The 20,931-nt window shown below is 50.7% G+C and overlaps 5 protein-coding genes across 5 annotated transcripts; all 5 read right to left on the bottom strand.

The window, feature by feature from the left end:
• Positions 1–454: 454 nt before the first annotated feature.
• M437DRAFT_28424 (uncharacterized protein) lies at positions 455–3,928 on the bottom strand (the record flags this gene model as incomplete). The annotated part of the gene is made up of 5 exons (XM_041019136.1): positions 455–852; positions 904–1,215; positions 1,269–1,776; positions 1,829–1,972; positions 2,027–3,928. Coding segments are annotated over 5 exons (3,264 nt in total), but the record flags the coding sequence as incomplete, so codon positions are not given.
• A 1,390-nt stretch (positions 3,929–5,318) lies between these two features.
• Positions 5,319–6,989, bottom strand: M437DRAFT_16575 (uncharacterized protein; the record flags this gene model as incomplete). Its single annotated transcript, XM_041018868.1, has 3 exons — positions 5,319–5,480; positions 5,556–6,738; positions 6,835–6,989. Coding segments are annotated over 3 exons (1,500 nt in total), but the record flags the coding sequence as incomplete, so codon positions are not given.
• Positions 6,990–8,089: 1,100 nt separating this feature from the next.
• M437DRAFT_51430 (arad-like aldolase/epimerase) lies at positions 8,090–9,061 on the bottom strand (the record flags this gene model as incomplete). Its single annotated transcript, XM_041022180.1, has 3 exons — positions 8,090–8,687; positions 8,746–8,910; positions 8,964–9,061. 3 exons carry the CDS (start codon positions 9,059–9,061, stop codon positions 8,090–8,092), a joined length of 861 nt encoding a protein of 286 aa, XP_040878623.1.
• A 538-nt stretch (positions 9,062–9,599) lies between these two features.
• M437DRAFT_76275 (uncharacterized protein) lies at positions 9,600–13,974 on the bottom strand (the record flags this gene model as incomplete). Its single annotated transcript, XM_041026594.1, has 4 exons — positions 9,600–9,622; positions 10,066–12,063; positions 12,122–13,815; positions 13,880–13,974. 4 exons carry the CDS (start codon positions 13,972–13,974, stop codon positions 9,600–9,602), a joined length of 3,810 nt encoding a protein of 1,269 aa, XP_040878622.1.
• A 495-nt stretch (positions 13,975–14,469) lies between these two features.
• On the bottom strand, positions 14,470–15,294 carry M437DRAFT_13889 (ras GEF; the record flags this gene model as incomplete). Its single annotated transcript, XM_041018734.1, has 1 exon — positions 14,470–15,294. A coding segment is annotated over one exon (825 nt), but the record flags the coding sequence as incomplete, so codon positions are not given.
• Between the last annotated feature and the right edge of the window lie 5,637 nt (positions 15,295–20,931).

Raw genomic sequence — 20,931 nt, 5'->3', positions numbered from 1 at the left:
ATGAGAGTAAGCATGCACGCCTACAAGCACTGCATCACAGGGTGTGTCTACGTCCGGTGGATATCGCGAGGCTTGCGGACTGCTTGTTTCAAGCTTGGCAACACCTGCGATCTGCTGCAATCCTTTGTATATACAGACGCATGGATGTGCGCGCTATCCAACATTCCCTGTATATATGTTACGATCGGAGATTGATATTGGGGTGTGCTGCTGTCTCGAACCAATCCTTGCGAAATCCTCAAGTCGACTTTTTGAGGGGCGTTGGCGTGCATGCATGAACCCGGCTGGTCAGCCTTGCACCTAATATTGCCAAAGCTGAACGCCGGCCGCCTCATTGACCTCTCGATGAGTCGAAATACATCGAGAAGGCTGGCTGAACTCGAAGCGAAGCCTATTAATGGCTGTAGTCCTAGTGACGAATTGGCTATGTCAACCGCAAAGGCCTTCATCCGTATCCCGACCACAAGTCGACCAAAGCCTCCATCTGCGGCACAAGATCCTTTATGGTAAACGGTTTCGTGACCACCGAATCCATTCCAGCCTCGATCGCAGCAGCAATCTGCTCATTGCGAGCATTTGCGGTGATTGCAATGACCGGAACATGGCGAGATATCTCTCCAGACTGTTCGAGGGCGCGGATGCGGCGTATACAGGTCAGACCGTCCATGATAGGCATTTCGACGTCAAGCAAGATCAAACTCAGCGGTGTAGCTTCCTTTGTGCTCGACAGGTATGTGGTCTTGGCTAGATGATTGAGAGCTTCGAGGCCGTTTTCGGCTACGTCGACTTCGCAGCCTAGTTTGCGCAGCTGCTTTGCCATGACTTTTGAGTTTATCAAGTTGTCTTCGACGACTGGAATCTGTTAGATATTGCTCCCAACGAAACAGGCCTGGACAAACTTACGCAGAACATGCATGTCCTTCACCAGTGTTTTTGCTGGTGGTACCATATCGATCTTCTCGAGGACCTTGACCACATCGAAAGATCCACCCACAGAATGTGGCAAATTCTTAACGCTGATTGTAGACTCGACAGAAGCCACGGATCCCGCACGACTCATCCGAGCGGCGTGCTTGGCCTGAATATAGAAGGCGAATCGGCTGCCGACTGAAGGTTCACTGTGCAAGCCAATCTGACCCTTTTGAAGTTCTACGAGCTCGCGACTTATGAACAGGCCCAAACCAGAGCCACCGTACTGTTTATATGTTTTCGGGGCTTTGGAAGCCGTTAGACTTGTGTCTACATTATGCCAAATTCAATGGACTTACCTTGAGCAAAGCGTTGGAACAGGAGTTGCGACTCTTCTGAAGTAAGACCACAGCCAGTGTCCGTTACACTGAACATCAAGTAGACGTTATCGGCATCATCATCCAGATCATGAGCAGAAAGCATCGCTGAGACGGTTTCGGTTTCATCAAAATCCTTCTTGCGTGGTTTGATGAACTCGACTCCGCAGTCTTGAGCTGAGGGTGGCGCTGAGAACATTCCATAGGCCAAAGTGATACGACGAACATCCGAGTCTCTCGTGAACTTTAAGGCATTCGTGATCAGGTTGATTATGATCTGTAACAACCTGCTAGGGTCACAGAGCACATCATCCACAGAGAAATCACTTGGCAATTCGTCGACCTCGGTCGTGATATCGGAGTTTTTCAGCTCAGCTTCAAACATCTTCAGTGCTTTGTCGATGATATCTCGAGGTCTTGTCCTCTCCGGAGCCAGCACTAAAAGATTAGAGTCCAATTTGGAAAAGTCGAGTACCTCGTCGATTATGACCTGAAAGCTGCGTGAGCCATGATTACATATAATTCAGTCTTGAGGGCAATACCTTCATATGTAGAGCGCAAATACTAATCGTGTGGGCTGCATCGGTCACCGTATCAAACACCTCTGGAGGCAAAGTTTCCGCTGGTATGGAAGTGACAGACTCTGTCAGTTGTATGATGCTGCTTAATGGATTTCGCATCTCGTGCTTCGATTGTCAGTCTCAGGGAGAACATGGTTTGACCAATCTTGAACGACTCACCGAAATCATGTCTATGAAATTTTGTGCCTTTCTTTTGGTGTCAATGGCTGCATTCATCCTCTCAGTTGTGAGAGCTTCTGTCAGCTTTTTGTTCGTGATATCTGTCAAATAGCCTTGGAGCGTCACAAGGACACCATTCTCATCACGTTGCGGAAAGCAAACGACTTCAAGCCAACGTGCACGAGTTGGCGAAGACTCAGTGCCTGCTTTGACACGAAACTGGAAAACCTGAACTTCGTATGACTCTGCAGCCGCTTTCCAGCATTCGCTGCTGAATGCTTCGTCATCAGGATGGATACAGTCGCGCCAAGCATATCCAGACTTGGACTTTTCTATAAAGTCCTCTCTCGTTTCACCTAGCAGTTTGAGGAAAGTATCGTTCATGTATATCGGGTCGCCATTGCCTCGATAGATGAACATGCCGATCGGTGCGTTTTCTGCCATGCGACTGAATGTCTCCTGATTCTTCTCGTTCTTCAGAGTCGCAAGACTCAGCTCCCTGGCAAGTTTTTCTAATTGGAGACGATGACCGAGACCGCCGTCCGCCTGCAGCAATGTGCGTTGATCGGCAGGAGATTGCAGTATGATTACTGCTTTAGAAAGCATCTCGCTCAGCGAGTATATAAAGCTCTTCAGGTTGTCATCTACAGGTCTCCGAGGATTTATACCCACGACTACCGAGCCTTGAGCCGAGCCTTTCACGTCGACCACAGTAAAGACGAACGCTGAGGTGACTGGGCCGTAGCCAGGTATGTCGACACCAAGCTCTGGCAGGAAGTCGTTGTTCGTCAAGGCGATGACATTCTCGCCAACTTCTGTTTGGCTCAGCACCTCGATCAGTTTGTGAGATGGGTCTTCGAAGGCCTTTTGTGAGGTCAAGCCAGATGAGCCAAAGAGACTGTACTGCTTTTGTTCATCGGACCCAGCAGCTTCTTCCCTCGCTGTGTACAGAAGCGTATAGGCTATGTCGTCAGCAATCTCGTCCATAATTCCCAAGAATTCGAGCCAGAGGCTAGAGAGGTCGGTAGCGTGGGTGTTCTCCTGAAGAAACTTGAAGGTAACATCTTCTCTGTTTCTTCGAAGGACCGCAGATGTTACTTCGTTGAAGCAATTCACCGAGGCAATCCAGCGGCCGTCTGAACCAGCGAAGGGAAGTAAGAACCAATCAAAATATGACTCTTCGGGTACACCATCGCGCTCATGTGGAATCATTATTTCCTTGTTGTAAACAGATTGGCCTTCTTCCCAGCTCCTTCGAATCAGCTCTGTGGTGTTGTCGTAAAGTTCCTGGCCCCAAATATCGGCTTGCTTGTTGCCTAGCGTGGCAGGATGTCCAGTACCAAATAGCTTCGAGGCGGATTCATTGTAGAACTGTATCAGATCTGGTCCCCAATATATGATCCTTGGTCGCGGACAATGCATGAAACTGATTAGTAGCTCGCGTAGCTGTATCGGCCATTGATCGAGACGTGGACCATGGATAGCAGCTATGGCGGTTTTGCTCCAATCGTAGTCTAGTAAGTAGCGTATCCAAGGGTTGAGAGGGACTTGGTCCGGGAATCTTATCCAATCATGGAGCATACTGTCCAGAGAGCCATTATCCTCGGGTTCAGCAGGAGGGGACACGAAGACGTGCTTGCAGTATATGATCATGTATGATTCTCCAAGCTTTTTCTTCATCCACTCCCTTTGTGCAAAGTTCGTGGCCGGAGTAGCCTTTGCTTCGCAGGTGGTACTCGATTCAGCAAAGATCCAGTCTTCCAACACATCCGAAGAAACATGCTCGAGCGCATGCTGGAAAGCGAGATTCTTGAAGACACAAGTTGCATGCGATCCTGACGAGTTCAAGATGATGGTCGGGCGGTTGTCGTCGACGGCGAGTTGGATAAGAAGGTCGAGCTCAGGTGGCAGCTCACCGAGCGATGGCTCGGATGACATAATGCGCGCTGCTTGTGTTGGCTGTAACTTCTCTGCTCAGTGCATTGTAGTCTTTCTGTTGCTCGGTCAAGCGACAGTATCTTGGTGAATTGCGTGCAGGTCCACCTCTTGCTCACGAGTGAGATCGGATCTAGAAATGCATCCGCGCGACACAAGAGAGGGAAACAGCCTTTTGTTAAATCGGCAACGGCGATTCCGAGATCTCGAACGTTGTAGGAAGGCTAGACTCTTACTAGTTAGTCGTGGCAACTGCCCGAACCACCTACTGTCATGATTGTTTCGTCACCCGGCTTTGATCCTACAGGGACTTTCATTCACATCTCATGGCGGTTTACAGGAGCGCATCTCGCTCAATGAGTGACCACATACAAGATCTGCTCAAGACACCACCATGACTGAACCAAGATCTTGACCCTGGACGAACAATACGAATGAGTTGCGGCTACCGTCAGCACAAAGAGAACCTTATCTTGCTAAAAGTATGACCCTGTCCCCGACTATCTACCTATTCTTGCACAAGCACAATAGCGAAGGTTCTTGATTACTCTGTCTAACATCCATTGAACGTGATATGCGACGAGGCTGACAATCAGTAAGTACCATTGTAGCACTGGAGAGGTCTATATTCAGAATCGCTTTTTCTTTGCGGATATTGGACATAAATCCAAGAGATGAGATCGTTTGTAATCATTTGCAGACCGTTAATTGCCTGTTTGCCATCTATCAACACCACACACATGTCCAAATGCATCCTTTGTCATGGATATCATCGCTTCTATGTACTAATACGCAATGCATAAGTTCGTGAAAAAATAGGAGCATTTTCTCATTGGCTGTCCTGCACCAGAGTCCAACGTCTCTTCGGAGTTCCTGCTTCGCGAGGGAAAGCGCCCTTTGGAGCACTACCCCAGAGACCTTTCTGGCTGAGAGATCTAGCCAGCTTTGGCGGTGGAGTGTCGTCAACCGTGGGTAGTGCAGAAACGCTTGACTTTGCCTCTTCCTTGATAGCAATCTCTTCGTCTTCGGTTCTTTCGGCCCTTGGTGAGACTGAACGTTCTCGAGTCGGCGCCTTGGGAGTTGACAAACGTGCTGCCAATGAGTTTGAACGGGCCAGGGTGTTGAGGAACTTGGGCGAATCGCTGTCTTGGGCACTGGTGGGATTCCAGAGACCGGTTGGCGAGTCATTCCTCACCGCTGATGGAACAGCAGGACTGGTCACTACAGGAGTAATGACTGGGCGTGATGGACGGCGCATGCTGCCAAGCGAACTGTTGATTCTTGCTCGTGGCTCGGGCAGATTCCAATTGGAATCCACAGGAGCGCCTGCTGAAGCATGTGAACTTGCAGAACCAAAACGGCGGCTCCGTGATTGAGGCACGGTCTGCGAAGCAGACAAATTGGGAGAAGCCGTCGCAGGTGCAGGCGCTTTGGTAGGATCAACGCCAGGACGCAGATGCTCAGAAGATGCAACAATCTTCATGTCATAATGAGATGATAGACCGGAATCCATAGAGCTCTGCCGACGCGGTAGAGGACGGGGAGCAGCATCAGCAGGGCTAAGAGCTGGCGAATTGCCATAAGCTGGTGAAACAACGGGTGAAATATGCTCGCTAGTAGACGACGAGGCAGATGCGTCATCCTTGCGTATGGCCATGGTGAGCGAGGCCATGCCGACATCGAGTAACACAGGCTGGTTGGTGAGGGCGCCGATCAAAGCATTGCAACCGGCTCCATGGGTGACTAAAACCACAACAAGATCTTCATCATCGTCGTCAATCGCTGCGGGTGCAGCTTCATGGCTGTCGTGGGCGGGCTGTTTTGACTCTGACTGGGTTGTATCATACCAGTCAATCATACTTGACAAGCCATGACGGAACCGCTTGTGCATTTGGCTACATTCTTCCCCGAAACGACCACCGTCACCCCAACGTTGTGGCTCGCGCATGCTGTCCCACTTGTAATCGACCTTGACACATTGGTCACGAGCATGGGCAACATAGCCGCGAGGAATAGGATCGCCAGGAGAAATAGCATAGGTTGGGGTAGGTGGTGTGTAACCAGGCGAGTTGTCGTGCTTGTGAGACACGAGAGAGGAGTCGGTAGGTCTGAAGTTTTCAGGAGCCTTGCTGGCACCGAGGCTGTTTCCGCGGTCTCTTGTAGGGACGTCGCGCGAGAAGACGCGCCAGTTTTCCAGTGGACCGTTGGTTTCTTGTGATGGAGGGGACGGGACGTTGCTGATTGAGTGTGAATGCTGACGGGCAGGTGGAGGCGTCCCCCAGAGGTTGCCCCCTGACATGACTGGGGAGGATGGTGTGTAGGTCTCAATCTTGTCTGCTGGGCGAAGGAGCTCGGCCTTTGCACCTGTGACCATCAAGGTGCTCTCGGGAGGCGGCGTAATCATTTCGAAATAGTCTGGGGATAGCCACTCGCCCAGGAATGCATCCACTCTGAGAGTGGTGCGACTCTGTGGTATGGGGTCCTTCTGCTCCCTCGGCGTGCTGCGTGGATATTCGCGCGACTCTTCATGATGCTCGGGTACAGGCTGTAATTGGGGAGAAGCAGAGGCATCCCTGGGTCTCAGACTGGGAGAGCCACGAAGCTGGCTAAGTGTTTTGATGCGCGCATCGCTGCTCTTTCGCGCGGCGGCCGGCAAGCCTTGGAACTGTGACAAGCCAGCGCTGATGCCGATGCCCGTCTGGACGCAACGCTGGAATGGCGAGGAATGAATGACGACCTTATGTTTTCTGCGTTGGGCTCGCGGTGTGGACGTCGATCTTGTTTTTGCGTTGTTTGCTTCTAAGAGAGGAGAGTCGTTGATGCCCAGGCCGGCATCTGTGGGTGGTCCAGCAGGTGATGAGGTGCCTGACGACGGCTTGCTCTTTTCGCGTTCGTGTAAGAGACTGGCAATGCGCAGGCCGAGTGCTCTTGATTGAATCCAACCACCGTAGGTGAGTGGAGGATCATAAGGTGTGGGCGATGTTAGATGCCATGATTTGTCGGCGGCGTCGAGTCGAGCACCATGTCTGTTTGACAGCAGTCAGCCATCCGCCACGGCTTAGGCACAGGCCTGAAACATGTGGGAAGATGTCGAGGATATCGGGCCTACCTGACCACTATCACGACTGCGGGAGCCTTGGTCATTGCGAAGTAGGAGCAGTCGGGTGATGTCTAAAAGTTATAGCTTCCAAGGTTAAGTTGCTCTCCACTACGACCGAGGGACGAGGGTCTGGCAAGCGCCTCGCAGCTACAATGCTGCCACTGCTTTTTATCCAAGCTGGCACGATGATGTCGTCGAGTCCGTCGACTCTACTCTGCACAACGTCGAACAACAAAGACTGAATCAAACAATCGAATGGGTATGTACAGGTCCAGCAAGACACGAAACACAAAATATCCCCCAAGGCAAAAGACTTTCCCTTCTTGACAATCAATCGGCAGCTGGCACAACCGAATCATCTCCCATCGGACCCATCCCGACGGCTGCCCACCACCTGGCGCCAGCCCACACAGCCCGCCGCCGCAAGCCAAGCAAATCTACTGGATGCTTCCTCGACCCCACCTTTAGCCCAAACGTCAATCGCGTGCTTTGCAGGTGCTTAGCTCCGAATCTCCGTTGTCGACAATTTCCGCCTGCAACCTGCTGAGCAACCAGCCACCAACAATTGACAAACCATTGAGCAATAGCCACTGCCTGCCGCAACGGACTGTACAAGTTCGTGCTTGCGAGCCGCGACATCTGACAGCCAATACAAAGCTAGCCTCGCCATGCTGTCAGCTCTCCTTGAGGCTATGGATCTGCGTTTATTGACCGCTCCGCCCTCCTTTTTCCTGCTTCTGTCTCTTAAATGCCTCTCAACGAAGCACCAATCATTGGAGAAGCATCGCTAACATTGAAACGACGCCCTAGTACACGCTGAACTGCTCTACCTTGTCTCACCACTACAAACTTCGTTGATTAGTTTCAGCATTCCTCCGGGCTACAAATGTTCCGGCAACAGCTTCGGCTGATACCAAAAGTCGCCCGACTATTCATGTGCATGCCGGCTGATTTCGAGCATCCGAAATTTGACACTTTGAATTATTCTTAACTGCCTGATGCGTACATGAACATCATCCTCTGCCCCATCACTGGAGGTAGTCACCTCCTGTCTCCTTGTGAATCACATCAAACAATGGCTTGGCGCTGAAATATCCTGCCACTGGCGACCCAATCGCCTTGTACGTGTACACTGCATCCTCTTCGTCAATTTTCTTGGTCTCGCTTCCACGACCTCCTGCTGCTGCGTCTGCTAGCAGTTGCGTCTGACAGCACTTGTCAAGAGATACAAACCAGAAGACAGTCTCTTCCACTGTCTTGCCAACAGTCAAGAGACCATGGTTTTGGAGCAATGCAGCCTTCTTGTTGCCAAGGGCTTTGGCGATGTTCTGTCCTTCTTCGGCGGCAAGAACAATACCGTTGAAGGATTCATAGAGGACATGGTCGTTGTGGAATGAGCAGGAGTCTTGTGTGATGGTGTCCAGCTTTCTGCCTAGTGTACAGAATGCTCTGCCATAGATACTGTGGCTGTGTGCTGCAGCCATAACATCAGGTCTCGCTTTGTGGATGGCGCTGTGGATCATGAATGCTGCCGTGTTGAGCAATCTGGTCTCGCCACCGCCAATGATCTCGCCCTCCTCATTGACATGGATAAGGTCAGACTTGTTGATCAGCGAGAATGCAACACTATGGACCTCAAACATCAGCAAGATATCGATATAAGATTCATTCAATCCTCACTTACCCAAAAGGATTGACCCAAAAAGTCTCCGGGTCTACAGGATCACGAAGAGTGATATGACCAGCAACTCCCTCATCGTAACCATACTTTCCAAAGATGCGGAATGCGGCGGCAAGACGACCCTTGAGGTATTCACGCTCTTCGTACTTGTCGGTAAACTTCGGTGGCCTGTTTCGTTGTCAGAAATTACAATCCATCGAACATGTGGATGAGGCTCTTACTTGGGGAACTTCCCCGCCTGGTTTGCTGCAGAGGGTTCATCGAGTCCAGGCTCATTAGGAGCCAGTCCAGCCTTGTCTGAATCTGCGTGTGGTGCCATTTTGTTCTGATGTCTGTAGGTATCGAGGCGTGAGGCGAGAAGGAAAGTAAGCAAACCTCTGGTGCTCTTATGTATCCCCTGCCGACACAAGCTGAGTTCTGAGGTAGGTTGGTTTTCGGCTGTCGGCTTTGTCGGTCTCGCATTGCTTGCCTCATTCGCTCATAGGGCAAGGCGGGGTAAGCTCCTATGCTTAGATACGTCTTGCAGATCACCAACACCACCGCAGTCCGTATTCAACGGCAGTAGTGTTTTTGTTGACTGGCCACAAGAGAATTGGGTTCCTGGGGTCATTCGTCTGCAACTACCATTTACTCTTACCATCTAGACGATGCAGTCATCTCATCTAAATTCGGGTGCTGAGGCATCTATCTACGAATGAATCAATATGTCAACATCCAAGCATAAAGAACCACATGTGTTGCCCATGTATCTTCAAAGAGACTATGAGAGAACAAGATCGTAGAGACATCGATCGGAGGCATTGTTCCCTCGACACAAATCCAGGGAATTGCATAACAAGTGACAAAGACAAAGCATATCACGACGAAGATTCAAAGATACCTAGGGTTTTACACAGCAAACAGACAAGGAGGAGAAAAGAAAAGACCTATTAATACAGGTACACAAGACGGAAAGATAAAAGAAATACGCCCGCTACGCTATGCAAAAGCCCACCTCTAGCTAGAAATCAAGAACCCCGAGGACGCCATTCCTCTATCCTGACAATGGAAGTATGATTACAAGGGCAAGATGATGTGGGTGACTCTTGCGTAAACACTTTCGAATGAATTGATCTCAGGCATCAGATCATTTCTTCTTGCCATCGCTCTTTCCCTTCTTGTCGTTGTTCTGGCCCGTCTTCTCATCGCTCTTGTCCTTTTTGTCATCGCTCTTTCCCTTTTGCTCATTGCTGATTCCCTTCCTATCATCGCTCTTCTCCAACTCACTGGTGGCCTTCTGGTTCTTTTGCTCATTCTTCTCTATCCCCATGTTACTCAGCGTACCTGCATCCAGCATCTTGCCCAACTCCTTGAGCTTTACAGGCTTGGTCATGAAAGTATCGATGCCACTGCTATAGGCTTCTTGCTGCGCTTGTGCACTTGCCAATCCGGTAAGCGCAATGACTGTAGTAGGTTTGATGTTATTCGCTCTTTCATGAGCACGGATCTTGCGAGTCGAGGTCAAGCCATCCATGATGGGCATCGATAGATCCATGAGAACATAATCGAATGGCGAATCTATTGCCGCATCGCCGTCCTTTGCTTTCCCGCATTGTGATTGGTAGGCTTCCAGGGCTTCGAGACCGTTGCTTGCTGTCATGAATGCGTGGCCGCTTTTCTTAATGTACGTGACAAGCAGCTGCAGGTTTACTCTGTTGTCGTCCACTAAAAGCACTTTGCGGACAGGCTTATCTGAATCCGAATTTGTTCTAGAGTAAGGACTCATGGATCCAGTGGTGGGTGCTGGTGAAGAGGGGGTCTCAGTATTATCCAGCGGTGTCGTGTCCAGTTTGGGTATCCTTGATCTGCCTTGTACAATCTCCAAAGTGTCCTTTTTAGGATGTTTTAGCGGCGCATCTCCAAAGTGACCCTTTTCCCTCGCTTCCTCGGCTGCGGCGTGGTTCTCTGAGTCCAGGACCTTCTGGAATGAGCTATCTCGCAAATGTTGACCATCTCCCAAGCTGTCGTCCAACACCTTACGGACAGAGAGCATAGGTTTATGTGTCTTGGCAATCTTGTTGGCCTCCAGGCAAAGCGTGAGTGATTTTGCTAGCTTCCGTGGTCCGCATGGCTGAGACAAAACTCCAGTGACATGTGGCTTGGGGTTGTGCATCATGGCGTTGGCGGCAGAGACGCTGTTACAAATGACCAGCAGTGGAATATCGGCCACTTGGTTTTGAGCTTCTTGGTCAGAATTGTTCTCCATCCGTTTATCCAGCTGGTCTTGGACTTGCTCAAGCCCCTTTTCAGTGGTAAGGAATACGTCGACACCGGACTGATCCAGCCCTTGGGTGATCTGCATATCCATTCCGAACCAGTTCTGACACATCCTGTGGAAAGAGGCCATGAACCTATGCTCTGCATTCTGTGGCGATCGAATCTCGGGCTGCGGCTCCTTCTCATAGGAGTCTGCATCAAATCCAATGAAGCCGATCCTCAATCCTTGGGTCTTCTTAGCAGCGCTTGTGATTACACTTCGATCCACTTCCTCCTCTTTTACTGGGGTGTGCATCATCGTCAAAGTAACAGTGGTCTTGGTTCCTTTGCCTTGTTCACTTTCAACTTCGATCTCGCCCCCCATGGATTTGATGATGGCGGAGATGATTGCCAAGCCCAATCCTGTGCCTGGTTGCATTGGGTCTTCCTGTGCAAATGGAGTAAACAGACTCTTCTCGAGATACTCTTTCGACATGCCTTTGCCGGAATCTGTAACGGTGAGCGTGACCTTAGACGACCCTCCATGTTCCTTCGAAGGCAATGGCTCGCTGTCGAGCTTGACTTGGATAAATCCGCTACTCGTGTATTTCAGACTGTTGTTGAAGAGATTGCTCAGAATGCGGCGCCAGGCTCCGGCCTGGGTTCTGAAAATCCAATGTGAGTCTTGAGCCTTTGAGATGTCGACAACGATTGAGACATTTCGATCACCATCCTGGCTTTTCGCACCTGCCTCGACTTGTTTGTTTGCTATAGGCATCTGCTCAGTCTCACGACCAGCTCTGATAAAGTCGTGGCCAGCAAAGACAGTCTCTAGCACCTCTTCGGTCACCACACTCAAGTCGACATCGATATCCAGCGCAAAGTTCTGCTTCTGTTCGCTTGGATTCGAAGTGCTTACACGTGTTTGTGTGCTCTTCCTGGTAAAGTTGTTTATCTTGGCAAAGTCGAGCAAATGATCGATTGTGTCCAGCAAAGTGTGGCCGCAGGTGGCCAGAGTATGCACGAGGTTCTCTTGGAATGGATCAAGAGTCGAGTCTTCGAGACACTCGACACTACCGAGTATACCTGGGTGAGTTTGAATTAGCACATGACTAGAAGATCTTGATACGTATGTTCGACCTACCATGGAGTGGACTGCGCAATTCATGCGAGATAGACGAGATGAAGTCTGATTTCGCTTTATCAGCAATTTTGGCATTGATTCTTGCCACTTCGCTCATAGTACAATCGCTGAACGCTGCGAGATAACTGAGTTCGGAATGTGTGGTAAGAATCCTGTGAGGGTCCAAAGTCCAGGCTATACAAGCGCTGAAGAATCTCTGATCAGAATCGAACATGGGAACAACAGCAAAACTGCGGACTCCAGGGAACAGCTGTCTTATGACTCTGGCCTCGTTTGATCTCAGACGCTTGCGTTTCTTGACTGGGCGTTTCTTTGAGGATGTACCACCCTTAACCCCTAGGTGTGATGCATCCTCCTCGGATGACGAGTCTTCATCCTGATCAAAGTTGAGAACTTTACCATGGGGATAACGGCGCAAAAGCGTTCGTACAAACTCTTCGGTCATGCCATCAGTGAGTTTTGTTGACTGGTCGACGCGCGCACTATTGATATCGAGAGTAGATATGCCGAGAATCTCAGAGGGCTTCCCGCTGTCTCCCTTTTCCAGATTCTCACCAGTATCAGAGTTAGATTTTTCTGTACCAGATTCAGTGTACAAGTCACTCTCCGAAGCGGAGGAGACTTTTCGTCGCTTTGGTCGCTCATGAGCGTTGCTATCGACGAGACCACCAAAAGTGGTTTTTGCGGTAGCATCGAAGATGGCAACGGCGTCGATTTGCAGGGATTCTCGGATGATGTTTGCAGCCCGACCAAATGTCTCTTTGACCGCGGGAGCGAGATGGTCGGTAGGAGACGTCTTCTTCGCCTTGGGGTCTTCCATTATTTGAGCTGATGTATTTGAAGAAGCATGAGAGCCTCGCCGTGAGGGTGACCTATCCATATCCAGGGAGACGCCAACATCGTGAAGCGAGGGAAAATCTTTTCCACCGTTCAGCACAATATCAGGGGGCTTGTCGTGATGTCTCGAATATTGACGCTGGGCCCAACGAAATAATGTGTCTTGTTGGAGGTCAGGAGCCTCTATGTCAGCACCCAGGGCTTTCCAGTCACCCAAAGTGTCTTTACCTTCAACAAAGCATCCCAGACCATGGACCATCCTCTCACCCTTGATGCTCTCTGACTGCGAACGGAGCATATCAAGGTGTATCATTGTTGTTGTCGCCATGTCCTTCAAGAAGGCTACTTCGTCGGGAGAGAGGCCATCTCGAGGCCGCTCGTCTATTACGCAGAAGGCGCCTATCTTATAGCCATTGGGAGAGACAATGGGAACTCCAGCATAAAACCTCCATCCGTGATCTGCCGTGTATGGTTTGGTGTTAAACCTCTCGTCTTTGGACAAGTCGGATACTACAAAGACTGACTCATCCTTGGCTTCCTGGTGGTCACCAAAGGGGACATTGATTGTGTGTTCGCAGATGCTCCCTTTCTTTGGGACGATGGAAACGCCATAGTCTATGTTGTCGCCAGGGGCAGCGACGGGTTCGGTCTGCAAGCTAAGGGATTTTGTGGCTTCGGCGAGAATATACTGGTTGTTCCTGTCGAAGAAGGAGATGACGGCGCGTCTACAATCGAGTCGGAGAGTCGCGAGTTGAGCGAATGCCGTCAGTGCTCTATCGGGCGATGTGCGAACCCGGTCTGGGCTTGATTTCTGGGCGACCACGCCGACTAGCCCGAGTCTGACGGGTTGGAAGTATCTGCGTCCAAAAGGTCAGCTTTCTGGTCGGACTCGATGTCGAGGCCGCGCTGGGAGGTGTGTACTTGTAAAACTCGCGCTCGTGTTCGACATCGTAAGGCAATTCCGATTCCAGCGCCGGGCCTATCGGGCAGGATGGACCTATCGGGCAGGATGCCATGGTTGTATCGGCGCGCAAAGGGATCTAGCCAGCATCAAAGGCACACGAAGCCAAAGTCCTTCTGAGTCGGTACGGATGGGAATAATTGATGACAGAGCAATGAATGCCGACGGGAAACTGATCATGGCAGCGAAAAGCAAACCGTCTGCCGTCCCAATGATGTCAGAAGAGCCGAGTGCCGCTGGACCCTGAATCCGAATACGAAGCGCGAGGGAAGCCCGAAGCCTTATTTTAAATGAGGAGATAGCTCCGCTGCGACACAACCATCTGCCACCCCCTTAGACTTTGATTAAACTCTAACTGCTACCATAACCATAGTGTTCAGAGCAAGTAACACTGGAGAAAAGCACATAATTGTCGTAACTAAAATTAGGACGATTGAAACTCGATATTGGGTATCTAAAAACAAAATGGCCAAAAATCAAAAACAAGACAAAGAGAGCTCTGCAGCTCTATACACCGCCATCTAGTTCATGCATTCGTGTGTATTCATCTTTCCAGCCCTCTACTGAGCTCGGCGATCTCATGGTCGGCAAGCGCTGCTAGCCATAAGCACTTGGCCAGAATCTCACCATCTGCTTTGATGGCATATCTGGAGCTGGCATCCAACAGCCGCAACACTCCTTTAACAATCGAAGCACTAGTGCGGTGACGCTCGAAGTTGACGAGTTTCTCGTGAGATCCGTCAGAAGATGCTCTGCCAGCAGGTGTGATGAATGCTGGCTTCTGAGCATTGAGGGCAAGGTCGCGAGTGTAAACGCCGAGGAAAGGAATGACTCCTTTGCCGGCTGAGATATCGTCGTCCGTCAGCTCGGCTGCTGCGCTTTCCATCTCGGCACGTAGCACAGCAAAATTACGCATCGGGCTGACCAACTTTTCAAGATCTCGAAGTGCATCTTTTTCGGCTTGTGCTACTTTTGACCATGTCGTGGTGAGGCGTGAGAGATCTGACGAAAGCAGGGCGATCGTGATTTGTGCTGTTGTTGCAAAATTGCGTAGGCTGCGATGCGAATGCGTTGCAATGTGCACGAACTTTGTAATGCACTGAGCACGCTCCTCCGATGTTCCACAGAGCAAAACCGAAGAGATGCACCATTTGATGACAAGATTGAATCGTGTGATGATCAAGTCAATACTGCTGACATCCGTAACGTTTGTGGGAAATGCGTGAATATAGCGCGCCCAATCTCGTACAGACGGAACCTCTTGCGACCAACTGAGGTTAACTAGATCCTTCCAGTCGACAGAGTCCAATGCGTCCTTTTCGATGATGGTAAACTGCATAGCAAGAGCTTCAGAAGTATGCGCCAAGATGAAGGGCGTGTGTTGCGTCGGAAGATTGCGCGTCCGTGGGAGTGCAGAATGTTCTGCCTTTTTCGCAAACTGATCCGACAGTAACAGTTCTGACAAGCGGAACGACTTCTTCGAACCTGCGACTGGCGGACCAGGAAGGAGTAGTTGTGTGTTGAACTGGTCGAAACCGTGATCTGAGGCGTTGTCTGCTGTCGTAGGCGGAGTGAGAGGCTGATTTCCTGGAGGAGGTCGGAAATGGTCTTTTGAACCTGCGACTGCATCCTCTTCTTCTGCATCAAACAAGAAGCTTTTTGCAGCGTCAGCCGACGGTTTAGGCTCATGTTGTCTCGCAAGCATCGAGGTGCGGTCGATAAGCGACTCTCCATCATCAAGCAGGAAAGTGGAGGCAGGCGTGTTTGGAGAGTCTGCACGTTCCAAATGGACTTTGACAGGAGTGACAGGTCGCTCGATTCCTTGGGCCAAATTCAGATTGGCGAAGTCTTTTGTTGCGATCGATGATTCGTTGGCCTCATTTCCTGTCAACGTGGTCGACTCGCTCGGCTGACCGGCCACTGCAGCATCGACCGCCCCATGTCTTCTATGCACAGCTCTAGAAGTTTCAGCTCCGGCTCTTATCGCTAGCTGTGGCCAAGCAAACGTGCTTTTCTCTTCTGGATTCACGCCACCTTGACAACTGCCTGGCTGTCGCGTAAGACTCGGGAAGTCGCTGCCATCATCTCCCAAATCGAAAGACTTTGCTGCTTCAGTAGACAAGCGACTTGGGACATACCTGCCCTCAAGCTTCAGTAGTGCAGATTCGACACCGCCATCATCCTCAACCAATGGCATCTCTCGGAGCCTGGCTACTTCTGCTTCCATTGATGGACGCATTTGACGTAAAGATGAATGAGTAGACAGCAGTCGCAATGAGCTTCTTCTCGCGGCGTCAAAGATATCACCATCGCTTGCCTGAGGTCTGAGAGGAAGTCTCGTAAGTCGTGATTCAATTTGAGCATCATCACTGTCTCCAGATGTGATTGTCAAGACTGGCGACCCGTATATGGAGATTGGTGATGTAACAGAACCTGTTGATTGGCGTCTACAAGAGATCCCAAGGTCATGCACCGTATCAACGCCACGAAGGTTGCCTCCCGGCTTGCGACGAAGCTGCCTAGCAGGCCCGGGCAGATCTTGAGGGTCTACTAGCGACGACTTGCGGAAGCTTAAAGCTGGGCTATCTCGAGCGGAGACACATGGTGAGTACAAATGACCGGTACCAAAAGATGTGGAAATTTCCGTATCGGGGCTGGGCTCGTTGTCTGCCACTACAGCCACGGGCTTTGTAGGGGAGGTTGATGCAACCGGGAGTGGAGGAAGCGGTACCGTCGGTGGAGGCGAATAAGGTGATGACATGATAGACAATGTCGTAGGGGCGGTGGACAAAGTAGCAGACTTGACCGGACTTGTCCAAGATGGTTGGTCAAAATTTACCATGTCATATGGGAGTAAGAAGGCAGTGTTGTTCATAGCCACATCCTGAATCGCAGCTTGATTGTGTTCCTGCGTCGTCTGTCTTGACAAATTGGCATCTGTCGCTGGATGTTTGAAACCAGCAGCAAGATCTGGGGTCCGCTCAGATTCATCAATTCCTGTGTCGTCGATGATCATGATTGATCGACTACTGGTGGTCACATTGCTGAGAAGACGAGACGCCTCAGGACGCACCGGAAGGTTTGTCTCGATTGTCCTTGACCTGTTCCGGGTGATTGGTACAGCGCTGGGCTGAAATTCAGTCAACTCGTGCATCATGTCGTTATCCTGCTGTTTCCAAGAGCGCATGACCATTGCAGCCAAAGCATCCGTATGAACAATCTGTGCCTTCCTGGCTTGCATTTGTCTAATCATGTCTCTCGGCTGAGGCTCTATGCTGTCCATCTTGCGCAAATCACCAGAACTAGCAGTCTTGGGCCGATGGTTGAAGGTAGGTTTGCCACCATTGCGCGTGCTCAATGCCCGCCGTACGCTGCCAAAGATGTTCAGTCGAGGTTGCTGAGATGGAGTTTCGGACGCTCGCGAAAGTGTTTCAGACAGACTAGGTCTGTTATCCTCGGGTCTTGCTACGAAAGTAGGACTTGGCGGACCAGGGCCAACAACATTTGCCGAACTCGGATGGATAAGGAGACCCCTGATGATCCTGCCAGGTCGGATGTCAATCTCTGTGCTTGGCTGCAGAGAAACAGGACGGTCGACACGAGAATCACGTAGTGCGTCAGAGAAACTGTCACTTCGCTTATGACGATGAAATCCTTTCGGCCTTAGAGGTGAGTGAGGGGCTGGTTTGCCAGACTGGTTCTTCAAGTCATGCTTGGAACGCTTCAGCCTAGGAAACGAACAAGATGTGACCTGGATACTGGCCTCACTAAGGCGTGATCCTGTGTGTGGTCGCCTCAAGGCCACTGTGGAGATGTTGTTACCCATGTAGGACGAATTCCGCATGTGCGATTCATTGGTCAATGTGTGCACGCCAGTCGTCCCAGGAATCTGAGAATCACGGTCGCCATCAATTCCGAGTGGCATGTACGAGTGGGGCGCAAGGACCGACCCCCAAACGAGTGCACACGTTCGATTCCAACATTTTTGTAGCTCATTGAGTACTTGAAGATCACCCCCAGCACCGCCTTGAGGCCTTTGCGTCACATGCAAAGCAAGTTTGTTGACAAGGTTGCAAAACAAGTTCCGAAGCTCGTGGTCCGGTTCAAAGTCTTGAGTGAAATAGTTCAGTATCCAGTGGCGCAAGGCAACAAAAGTTCTGACCCGTACGACTCGTCCACATTCATCAGTTTGCGATACAGCCCACCGTAGCCTTGCTACCAGATACTTGGCTAAGTCAGATGGCGATAAGAATGCTCTGTACGTCAGAAAGAAATCGGATAAGAGATCGTAGTCCAAGAATTTGACGGAGGTGATTTCGATGATCAGCCGAGTGGGTATGGCAGCAACGATCTCGCTAGTGCCGTCCGCATACTTGACATATTGGTTGTTGTCAGGATCTGCAGCCACCTTGTCGTAGATAGTGTAAGGAATCTCGTCCCGATCTAGTTCCATAGGCGGGGTAGCAAGTGGTGAAGGAAGCAGCTGACCACGGCGAGTATCTACAGCAGGCGACACTGAAGGGGAAAACCAGGAGACGCTTGGGGATCTTCGCAGATCAATTGAGTTCTGGTGACCCTGGGAAGTAGGTGGCATTAAGCGATCCAAGCGGTCAGTCGAGATTTGCCGCAAGTCCGTCGTACTAGAAAAGGCAGTATGATACGAGTTGTGGAGGAAGGCAGTCCCACGATCACTAAATCTGGGCGAACCAAGACGGAAGTTAGGAATTGGCACCTCAAGCAGAGGCGCAAAAAGAGAATCGGCGGCATCTGAAGGTGAAGGTTTTGATGGCTGATCTTGTTGTGGAGGTAGTTGAGCGTGTTTAGGAATCGAGTCGAGACTCGGTGAGCGGAGACGGGGGGCCCTATCTGTTTCATGTCTACTCTTTCGACTGTAGCCGCTGTCAAATGACGATCTTCGGCGGGGTGCAATGAAGTCATGGTCTGAATGGTTTACGGACAGTTGAGCGGCGCTTTGATGTAGTCCGTCGTGCCAGTAGAGACCCGAAGGAGTATGCTCATGGGTATCCGAGGTATCAGGAGGAGTTGGAGGAGGACGAAAAGCTTTAGAGTAAGGACGGGCAACCGGTCTAGGCAGCATAAGTTTGTGATCCTGGGCTGTGTCCAGGGGTGCTTGTTCGAACCTTAGGTACATGGTGCCATTCTGGCCGACATTTGCGACGCTAAAATGGCGGTCTATCGCCTTGGACGGTTGATGTAGCTGGGGTAATGATTGTGACTGTTGGTGTTCATTCTTCTCGCGATGATACTTGAGACGGGCCATCTCGGCACTGTCTTTGGTATTGCGAATCGACTTCTTGCGGACTTTGCGACGGAGGATAGACGGTGGCTCGCGCGGCGGAGATAGTGGAAGAGGAGGGACCGCCGAGTCGTTGTCGTTGTCGTTGTTGTTATCATTCGGTGCATTCGAAGAGTCGGCATTACACACGGGCTCTACTTGCAGAGAGGGCCCTGTGTCCATGACAGCTCATGGTCGCTGTCTCGCAAGACGGTGGCAGGATCTCGACGGGCACAGGATCTGTCCAAGCAATACAGGAGATTCAATCCGAAGGAGACGCGACGAGGCAGGAAACGTTAGAAATGCGCACAACGGCCTTTCGCAAGTGCGCAACGTGACACACGCGTGGAACTGCGGACTGAACTGATGTTTTCGGGTGTATGGCAAGTGATCCAGGTTATCCGGTCTTGTTGCCGACAAGTTCCAACTTCCAAGCGAGGGTTGTGAGATACAAGGGAGGCCTGACGCCGACGTGTCTATGCTGGCTGCACGCCTAGGAAGCAGGAGGGGAACAAGGAACAAGACTGTCCGGATGCGAAAGCGATGCGAGACAGCAAAGACATGGTGCTAGATTATGACCTTGCCAGGTCTCGCCGACCGCCTGCCTCTTTACCATGACATCGTCCATCTTGTCCGTGTGCCTCAGTGCCTGTGCTTGCCTTGGGGCCTGCTCGGGGCTGAATGGATATGATATTAACCCAAACGCTAACCGTTCCCGCAAACTGTATTTGAATCACGACCAATCATCGTTGCCACGTCGTTGGGAAACCACGTTTTGATCTGGCTCACGATGTGCAAACCATCAGATCAAGTCTAGCAAGTCTAGGCTTCGCTCCACCTTTTCTGGCAGCGAGAACGACGGCTTTTTTCTTCGTTGCTGCATTTGTTCACTCCTGCATCTGTAGAACATACTCGAGTACATGGCGTGAGACGTTGCTTCTTTTTGAATCTGCTTCGCATATAAAGCGCTCCTTTTATTATCAAATCTCCCAGAGTCCCGGTCGTCCGTCGACGTAACCGCATCGTCAGCGAGGAAAGCGAGCGGCCCTGACCAAATAATCAAACACAAAAGCCAAGCCATGCCTTTTTTAGCACCACTTTGAAACACCTACTCGGCCCCTCGGCAGCACCGTACATTTGGGTTCTGTCGTCTCTTCCATCATTTCGCTTCTCATGTCCACCTTTTTTCTAGAAGGACCGGCCTGAGATGATCGATCCCAGTTGTCGTCACTTGTAGTAAGCCACGCCTTCTTCTTGTTGCATGGAGTGGCCCAAACTGCCTATTATCTCTACCGAGACCTGTTTATAAGCTTCTGCTCATATCGCCTACTTAATTGCTCGTCCCAAGGAACACCGAGCGGAGCATGTCATGGCTTGTCCACTCTGGTCATGAAGTCAGGGCTACAGAGCATATCACAAGGCCGCCAACAGCCACCAAATGGACAATCCGCCCCATCACAACCAGTTTTGAGGAACACATGCCTATAGTCGGTGAGGAATAGTTGCACACGTTGTTTGTCATGCCCATGGAAAGTCTTTTCTTTGCCGACGTTGGTCCACCGTCCACCAAGTCCGGCCCTTTTCGCTACCAATATCTTCTGCTGTGGGTAAAATTTTATCCACAATAGAAAAAGAGGGCGAGATCGGTTTTGAACACACACTCAACTGGACATGAGTAATACTGTAGTCAAAGCTCAACATTCTAGTAAGACTTCA

The sequence above is a fragment of the Aureobasidium melanogenum genome (genome assembly GCF_000721775.1).
Source record: "Aureobasidium melanogenum CBS 110374 unplaced genomic scaffold scaffold_14, whole genome shotgun sequence".
NCBI lineage: Eukaryota > Fungi > Ascomycota > Dothideomycetes > Dothideales > Saccotheciaceae > Aureobasidium > Aureobasidium melanogenum.
This window is presented reverse-complemented; position numbering and strand designations above follow the sequence as displayed.